Source organism: Diabrotica undecimpunctata, chromosome 1 (assembly GCF_040954645.1).
Source record: "Diabrotica undecimpunctata isolate CICGRU chromosome 1, icDiaUnde3, whole genome shotgun sequence".
Lineage (NCBI taxonomy): Eukaryota > Metazoa > Arthropoda > Insecta > Coleoptera > Chrysomelidae > Diabrotica > Diabrotica undecimpunctata.
Window position 1 is genome coordinate 71,365,688 of NC_092803.1, and position 10,256 is coordinate 71,375,943.

Here is a 10,256-nt window from a genome sequence, read left to right on the forward strand (position 1 = left end):
AGTAATGTGTAACCTAAAAAAGTATTACCCTTTAAACATACTGTCCAATAAAATATTTAAATTTTTCAATATTCAAAACCAAAAAACAGTTTTAACTGTTTCCTGTAAAATTTGCAATTTTTGACATACGAGGGTTTCACTCTACGCCATCGATATGCAATTATCGGTGTTGTTTTTTTATATAGCAGGTGTCCTCCATATTAGTGTTTGATTAGGATGAATAAATAAATGTTTTATTTCGTTTTCCATTGGAATAAATTTGTCGGTTTATAGTTAAACATAAATAAATAACATACCTATATTTTTAAGCGTAATGTATGCTGATTTTTAAAGTAAACTTCAATTTTGCACTTTTGCACCAGTTTTTTTTAACAGATTTATATGTTTTCATGTAAGACACCAGATTAAATAATAAATAAATATTTAAACAAAACGAAAATATTTTATGGCTTACATTTATTATAAATTATTTACATATTTGTACATCCCTTACATTTTTGTGTATGTTTAGATATTTTTAGACTTTTGCTAAGACGGATTGCATGCATTTTACAAATTTAATAGTTTTAGCTTCAGGATTTTCTCCTTCAGTTTTGCCACATTTGTTGTGAAACTCCTCCCGAAGATCATTTTTGTCAGTCAATGCATCAACGTGTTGCTTAAACTTATCAGCAATAAGGTCTCCATTCTGATCCAGTACTCCTAATTTACGATTTACACAAAGAGCTTGCTTGCCAGTATCAGCGGTTATAACTCCATTTCTAATGTTTTCGATTTCATTTACAGTTGAACCAGATTCTTTTTGGCATTCTTTAACCTTAAGTTGTACTAGTTGCCGTTCAGTTTGGGCTGAAGTGCGCTAAAAATTATATGGTATATTAAAGCTAGATTAAAAAAGAGGATACAAAAAAAACAAGTAAGTTACGTTACTGTAGAAATTTGAAAAATATCAAAAGGAAAGAAAAAAAGTAGACTAAAAACCCATTTGTTTATAGTATATTTGAAAATGATTCATAGCACAAATTTTATTGCACGTGAAATAAAACCCCATATAACACCATAAAACAGTGACGGAGATTTTCTAAAATAAAATATATTTAGCATTGTTTCACAAATGTTTGGGTTTTACCTAAAATTTTTAGACATACCAATTTATTTTAATTCTTGTTTTAAATTTTGTAGACATTTTAATCAACAAATGATATAAGTAAGTACGTAATCTCCACAGGTATACAATATCTACAATTCCCAAAAAGATAGGGTAAATTTATAAGCCTTCAACTTTCTTAGAAAGGATTCAAATTTCCAAGGCATAGAACGTGTTTTGCAGATTTTGAATCATTTTAGTTAAGATTAGCAGGTTGTTGTTGTAAAGTGCTGTGATTATAATACGCAGAAGTGTTAGTTCTATAATACTATACTATACTGAACTAATAATATACTAAGTGAACTTCTTCTTCTTCTTCTTTTTATATAGACATAACTCTGTTTTTCAATGTGCCTCCAATAAGTTGTCGTTCCATCGTTTTCATGGTCTTCCTACTGATCATCCTCCTACTGGGGGACCGTCTCTTGCCATCTTTACTACTCTATTTGTTGTCATTCGGCTTAGTTCTTAACCTTGCATCTACGTGTATCAATTTTTCTAAGTGTTTTCATCTCAGCTGTTTCTAACATCCCTTTTTGTCCTCTCTGTGTCAGGTCTTGTTTCTGCCGCGTATGTCATTATTGGTCTGATGACTGTTGTGTAAATTCTCCCTTTTGTTTCTTTTCCGATATTTTTATTCCTCCATATTGTTTCATTTAGGCAACCTGCTGCTCTGTTTGCTCTATTGACTTGATCTTCCACTTCAGTTTCGAGCTTTCCGTAGCAAGATAATGTAATGCCTAGATATTAAAACTCCATCGCGTGTTCTATTATCTCACCTTCCAGCTCCAATTTACATCTTAGTAAATTTGTTGTTGTAACCATGCATTTTGTCTTTTTGGGGGAATTGAACATGTTAAATTTTCTGGCGGTTATATTAAATTGGTGCAGAATACGTTGTAAATCATCTTCACTTTGAGAGAGTAGTATTGCGTTGTCTGCATAGCAGATTATTTTATGTTGTTTTTCTCCCATTTGGTATCCTTTTTAGTTCTTACTTTTTTTAGTATTTCATCCATAATCATCATCATCATTGGTGCTACAGCCCTATAAAAGAGCCTCGACCTTCCCAAGTCTATTACGCCAGTCAGTTCTATCCATTGCCAACTGTTGCCAGTTTGCTGCGCCTATTTGTCTACCATCCTCATCTACACCATCCCTCCATCTGAGTTTTGGTCTACCCCTTTTTCTACTTCCCATAGGTTGTGACATAAGGATTCTTCTAGGAGGGCTGTTCTGCTGTGATCTTGCCAGATGTCCTGCCCATCTTAGTCTTCTTATTTTTATAAAGGATACTACGTCTTTACCACCAAATATATGTTTATATCTGTGATATGCCATCCATAATCAGGTTGAACAAAAGAGGACTGAGGAAATTTCCCTGTCTTATCCCATTGCCAGCTTCAATAGAGTCCATTAGTTCGTCTTCTACTTTTACTGTGTTATTTTGGTAGGTATTTTCGATCGTTTTAATTATTCCTAGAGGTATCTCTCTTGCGTACAGTAAGTGAATAACGTCTTTTAATTTGTCAGTCAGTTCTATCCATTGCCAACTGTTGCCAGTTTTCTGCGCCTATTTGTCTACCATCCTCATCTACACCATTCCTCCATCTGAGTTTTGGTCTACCCCTTTTTCTACTTCCCATAGGTTGTGACATAAGGATTCTTCTAGGAGGGCTGTTCTGCTGTGATCTTGCCAGATGTCCTGCCCATCTTAGTCTTCCTATTTTTATAAACGATACTACGTCTTTACCATCAAATATATGTTTATATCTGTGATATGCCATCCATAATCAGGTTGAACAAAAGAGGACTCAGGAAATTTCCCTGTCTTATCCCATTGCCAGCTTCAATAGAGTCCATTAGTTCGTCTTCTACTTTTACTGTGTTATTTTGGTAGGTATTTTCGATCGTTTTAATTATTCCTAGAGGTATCTCTCTTGCGTACAGTAAGTGGATAACGTCTTTTAATTTGAACCGATTAAAAGCCTTCGTAAGGTCCACGAAACATAGATATGCCGGTTTGTTTTATCCTAATGATTTCTCTTGCACTTGCCTCATTATAAATATAGCGTGGGTGCATGATCTTTCCGACCTGAAACATTATCGTTCTTGTGCTAGTATTATAATTTCATTCAGATTATTTGTTATCACTTCGGTTATTTATTTTAGTGTTGTGCTTAATAAATTTATTCCTCTGTTATTTCCCGGATCCGATTTGTTTCCCTTTATAAAGAGAGGTATTAGGATGCTTGATCTCCATTCTTGAGGAATTCTGTTTTGATCTATTATTTTTTGGATTTTATTTGTCTAACTAAAGTATTCGTTTCATTTCTGAATCGTTTACAGTGGTTGTATGCCTGTTGTGTTTGTTGTAATCTGTATTTTAAAAAGGTTTTCTTCTTTTCTTCACATTTTGTCTTCACTTCCTCTCTAAACCATGGTGTTTTCTGTTTTGATATGTTAGTGTTTGTTACTTTCCTCTCTCCAAGTAATTCTGTTGCTGCGTTAATCATGTTATTTTTAAGTTTTTCCCAGTTTTTCTCGGTGTTATCGTTTTCTAATATTTCATTCCCAGCGATTTTTTCTGTATCACTGAGTATCTGTATGTATGTCCCGTATTTAGTCCTTCGACTTTGATTATTGTTTGTGTTGGCGCCGCTCTCTTGGGTGAAAAGTATTTCAGGATTCTTATTTTACATAATACTAGGCTATGGCCACTACCTACATCTGCTGAGTAAAGTCAGATTACGTCGATTATTTTCGATGGATGTATATCTCTGTTGCTTATAACATAATCTATCATAGATCTTTGTCCACGGGTGTTATTAAATGTATATTTGTGTTGGTCTTTGTGATCAAAAAATGTTTTGTTTATTTTGTTGATCATCAGTTGTCCATTTTCGTTTTTAACAATGTTTTTGTTTAATGCCGGTATTACTTGATTGCCTATTCGAGCGTTAAACTCCCCCGATATTATCATCTTCCCTCTGACTTGATCTACTACTTGTTGTAATTGGTCATAAAACGCTTCCCTTGTTGTTTGAGGCTTGTTATTTTTTGGGCCGTATACTCCCATGATATTCAGGTCTTCCTTCTCCATTCTTATGTTTGCTGTAACTATTCTTTCTGATATGCATTGATACCCTTTGATGTGATTTTGGTACCTTTGGTGTATTACTAGGGCTACAGTAAGTGAATTTGTTTTGTAAAAATGTCAAAAACGTTTAATTTTACTCCTGTGAAATTAATATGCCATTTAACCGTACTAGTGTACACGATACTCTTGTACATGAAATTCGAAAATTGAACACAGAAGGCAAAAATATTTTTTATTTGAATGAAAAATGGAAAAATGAAGGGCATTTTGTAAAAAAGATGCTAAAGATAATAATTAGGCATTTATAGAAGGTTTGTCTACGGGCTTAAAATTTACAAATGGTAAAGGTCGCCGTTTAATTATCACTCATATTTTAGGATATAAAGGATTTGTTGATAGAGGATTGCTAGATTTTATTTCAAATTCTATGAGCGCCTACCATGAAGAAATGTTTCTGTTTACTGCTGATGTTTTTGAGAAATATTTTAGTTAAGGGATAGATTTATGACTGACCAATTCTGTAATGTTTATGGACAATGCCAGAGTTACCATTCAAGAATGCATAATGCAATGATCGATCATCATGTAATGTTTCATTATTGCATAATGCAATGATGAAACAATAAATTATTAAAATTTTTATAAAATAACACACCGATTTTGAGATATTCGAAAGATATATAAAACAATACTAATGTCTGTTCTTAAAAATGATAACTGGAATTAAATCAGATAAAATAATTATTTAATGTATCTAAAACTTAACTAAATATGATGTCTGAAAATAAGAGTGAAATGACATACGTAAAATAAGTATGGAAAAGTACCAGGAGTAAGACGATAGTAGAACTAGAAAACATAATGAAGAAAAGAAATAAACATAAACAACAATAAGCTTATAAGTACACAAAAAAAAGATACTAGTAAAACAGTGCTGTTATATACACTGCATCAACTATCCAACGAGAGAAGAATGTTTTAGTTCCAAATTAAAAAAGTCTAGCAGCAAACAATTATCCAAAAGACTAATATTTTAATATTATATATAAATATATATATATATATATATATATATATATATATATATATATATATATATATATATTATTATGTGACACGTGGATTAAATTAAATGAAACTAATCAAATAGACCACATCTTAATACAAGAGAAGTTCGTCAATTTAATAACAAATGTGAAAACGTGCAGAGACGCTGACGTAGACTCTGATCATTTTGTGGTTATAATTAATATGAGAGATATAATAATTAAAAAGAATAAACAGAAAAAAAGTGCAACGTTTTGATGAACTGCGAAAATTTGAGGTAGTGCAGGATTATTAAAATTGTATACCAGGAAACCTACGCCAAACTAAATACTGCTACAGTGAGTAAAATACAACAAAATTTCTTGAAAATGATAAACACTATAAAAAAAGCAACGTCGATGAACATTCCAAGGATAAGAAGCTTTAGAAAAAACCACTGGTTCGATGACAAATCTAGAATATATTTTTAAAAAGGTCAGATTTGAGATTAAAAGTTTGCGATTGCAAAAACAATCCTAAGGACGCTGAAAGAAAAGTATATAGATGATAAAGTAAAGCGTATTGAAGAAAATACAAAAAAAAACAAAATAGAAAGTCTCTATAAAGAAGTAAACCACAATAAAACTGAGTACCAGGAAAGAACTATAAATGTAAAAAACATGCAAGGAAACGTGATAGTGGACGAAGGCCAAATATGTGAAAGATGGAAAGAATATGTCAAAGAGCTGCTAAATGGCGGAGTGACTACTGAAGAAAATTATAATGTTCCTACACTCCAAATAGTAGTAGAGCCGAAACTCAAAACGAAATATGGAGGATATGCTTTACGAAACCAACTTCGTGAGCTAATAGTAGAAGTGTGGGATGCCGAAGAAAGATTGGGATTCCAAGAATGGAACAAGTCCATTATAATTCCTATACACAAAAAGGGAGATAGAAGTGAATGCGCAAACTATAGGGGAATATCCTTGTTACAGGTAATATATAAAGTACTCGCCATGCTAATTAAAAAACAAATAGAAATATATGTAAAAAAGAGTTTAGGAAAATACCAGGGAGGATTTCGCGAGAGAAGATCAACAACTCATCCAATTTTTATGCTTAAACAGATCCTGATTAATTGCTATGAATAGAGCATTTCAGCAGAAGTACTATGTATTGATAACAAAGCTGCCTACGAGACAATAGACAAAAACAAGTTAAAAGAAACGCTAAAAGAATTCCAAGCGCCAGAAAAAATAGTAAGATTGAAAAAAATGATAATTCGAAAAACCATTTATGCTGTGAAATGTAACAGTATAGAAGAAACTAAAATCAACCTGATACTGACTAAGAGCAACAGATGTACTTGGGCCAAGGACAAAATATTTAAGGTCAAAAATATATCTAGTAATACAAAAATAAGAGTATACAAAACTATAATTATACCCACAGGTATAATTATAGTTGTCTGTCAAGACATGGGCTATAAACAAAATCATATAGAACAAATTAGAAGCATGGAAAAGAAAGATACTTTGCAGAATGTTTGGTGAAAAAGTACTAGTGGGAGAATGGAGAAAACGAACTAATGTAAAATGTACGAATTATATGCTAACCCTATAATAACGTAGTGGTTTAAAGTAGTGAAAAAACGTAGACTAAAATGGTTTGGACATCTAGAAAGAATCCAAGGTAATAAACAAGTCAAGAATATGGTTGGATATGTGAAAGCAAAAAAAGAGGAAGACCAAGAAAAAAATGGATAGATGTAGTGATAGAATACGTCAGAGAGATGGGAATCAAAGATTGGAAGCTGACAGCTAAGAACAGAAAACAATGGCAATTATCTATACAACAATGGACCTAAAAGGCCTGTTCACGCTTTACATACATACATATAATAATGTTAATATTACGTTAATTAGACCAAATTCAAGCAAACTGACTAGAATAGTTACTAAGATATAAAATAGTTTTAGCACAATAACAATACAAAGCTACTCTTACCGCTGTTAAGCAGACCAAAGCAATAATTAAAACATATGCGTATTTCATCTTGGTTAAGTTAATTTGGAGAAAACACAATAAAGTTCTCTGGCTGTTCCATTTTATAGATAATTTGGAAAAAATAATAAGTATCAGGACCGTACCCAGAGCTTTATTTGAAATTATAAAATAAAATTTATTTGGGTAGGGAAATGCCACTTATTCAGGGTATACAATAATTTAAATATTATGTGTATATGGGATTTATAACTAACTAGAATAATTTTTTAAATAACTAATGTTTAATGTTTTGATTTCATTAATTTTCATTAAAATAAGTTGTGGCTTAATCTCACATAAACATAATATTTACCTTTAACTTAGACATGTCATAAGAAAGCAATTTCAGAACATTTTGTATACAATATTATATAAATAGGTTAAAATTAAAGTTTAATACTGGTGATATATTGACCTTTTATTTTAATCGAGTAGGCGAGGAATTGAAGCACCACAAAATACTGAACCTACCAATTTTCCAAAGCAAGATAAATCGCTGTGCCACTCTTGCATTCGATTCAGAAAAGTGTCAGGAAAGTTTGTGTACAAAATTCATGATGGTAAAATGATGTAACGTTATAAACGTCACATTTTTGTTTTTTTTTATAATTATTTTATTTTAATTTCTTTTGATTTTATTTATCCAATAACTTAATCTTTCATTTTCCCATTTTTTTATAAAAATAGTTGGCGCTCCACCAAATTCTTCGATTCACTTTCAATCTACTAAATATTCTGTCAAAATCTAAAATTTTAACTCTATATTTTTACTATATATTCTAATCCGTTTATTCAGGCCTCATTATTTTCTATGAGGTGGTAGAACATATATATATATATATATATATATATATATATATATATATATATATATATATATATATATATATATATATATATATATAAATTTCTATGCCCCACTTCAGTCGACAAACGTTATTTGTCAGTTGAAAACCCTCGACTACTTCTGACAGTTTAACTTGAATGCTGAAGTAGGGACAATTTAAAAGAAAGGGAAATATCCTTTATCTATGAAAAAGGATGTTTTGATTCAAAATTCCTTTTATTTATTAAATCTTTTTATAATTTGACATACTTTTTAATACATGCATAACCACCTCCGCACAGGTTTCTTTTAAACTTATAATTCGTCCAATACGCAATTAGTATCTTTAATAGAATTTAACTAATTTCTCTAATAATAATTATATTCATTTTATCCTTGTCAATTTGATATTTTTTATTTAATATTGTAATTATTTTTAATATTTATGGCAAGGAAATATTTTAAAACATATGATGTTGCTAACACGATGTTAATTATTCTAGTTTTTTTTGGCCTTTTTTTTCGCCTTTTTGGGTGAAGAATTCCACAGCACAAAATCGACAGTGCAATATTAACTGCAGCTGCTATTAAGAACTCAATGGTCACCTGAGGATACAAATATGTAAGTATCTGGATTCAGCTACATCAGCAACTAACCACTACATTCTGCAAACCTGTATTACTACTTCAAGACAACATTAGAAGCCATAATTATAATTTAAAACTCTTTTTGTGCAAAGCTTCAGGCAAGAATTGTTTTGTTTGATTTTTATTTAATAAAAAATTTTTAATTTTAATTTGAATATGATTAGTTAATATCTTGGTTTATTGTCCCAGCCAAACCCCTTTTTCAGATGTACTTCTAAGATAAGACGTTCTCACACCTGTGAGACTGAGCTAGATGAGGCCTTACAATTGTCTCCCAAAGAAAATTGTGAGCCTTATTAAAGTTTGTGAAAATCTAGACATTGAATGTTATAAATTGACTTCCAACTTTCGGAGGTCATTATATTGTTACTCATTGACACCCACCGTTTCTGATGGGTCGTTCAATTGTTACATATTGGCGCCTTATGTTCATATGTCGTCCTAGAGTACAATGTACGTAGAAAATTAAAAAAATTGCCACTGAGAAAATATCAACAGGATTGAGTTTAATTTTGTTACTCGAGGTTTTTCCTCTATCTTGGTTCTTTGATTATATGACCCAGATATCTTAGTGTACGTCTGTTAATGATACTTGATATCATTCGTTGATGTCCTATCCTTGACGTTTATAATTAACATTTAGAGTGTTTTCCCGTTAAAAACCAATTGTAAAATCCCATTCTTTTATTGTAAATTCAGTAATTCTTAAATGGGTATTTAGTGATTTTAGCCTGCTCAAACTTACCCAGAATTAAATGCATATCTGCAATTCCAGAAAACGTGTACGCCATTGTAATAAAAAATTTAGTTGTTTTCAATAATCTAAGATGCTCAATAATTGAAATATTTATTACTGGCAATATGTATTGGTAATGCTACTGTTTAATACATAGTATCTCTACAGTTTTCTACAAGTTTTTCTACAGACAACTACAAAATTTTTGAAACTTAACAAAAAAGAAGCCCGATCTGGATAAAGACTGGCTTATCGAAAAAGTATTAGGAGTTAAAAGTTTCAAAAATATTGTGTTTAAGTAATGATGCCACAATATTAATTCAATTGGAACGTACACGAACATTTGGCGGGTATAAGGGAGCACAACCCCCATAAAATTTTAGTGGGATGCACAAATTTTATTGTTATTTTTTTAAGATATTGGCCATAATAAAGCCACATGTCTATTTTTAAAATAAAATCTCTAACAGGTTTGGATTTATTGAAAAAAATCAATTTTCATTTTGTAACTTAAAAGGGCTGTAACTTTTTTATGTACACATTTGTACTAAGGTAAGTTAGGTTCAATACAACTATTTTTGGTTCCAGAATATGTGTTTGAGTTTATGACTTATCTTTTTGTTACATCCTGTATGACAATTTAACTTTTTATTTACATACTTATAATTAACAGTTCAACTGTAATTTGGCAAAAACCTAAGGATATATTATGTTTATTTACATT

The 10,256-nt window shown here is 30.9% G+C and overlaps 1 protein-coding gene across 1 annotated transcript; it reads right to left on the reverse strand.

Annotated features, from left to right (window-relative positions):
- Positions 1-439: 439 nt before the first annotated feature.
- Positions 440-7,379, reverse strand: LOC140439201 (B2 protein-like). The gene is made up of 2 exons (XM_072528957.1): positions 7,284-7,379; positions 440-859 (listed from the first exon to the last, which is right to left on the reverse strand). The coding sequence occupies exons 1-2, from the start codon at positions 7,329-7,331 to the stop codon at positions 518-520; spliced, it is 390 nt and encodes a 129-aa protein (XP_072385058.1). The 5' UTR covers positions 7,332-7,379; the 3' UTR covers positions 440-517.
- Between the last annotated feature and the right edge of the window lie 2,877 nt (positions 7,380-10,256).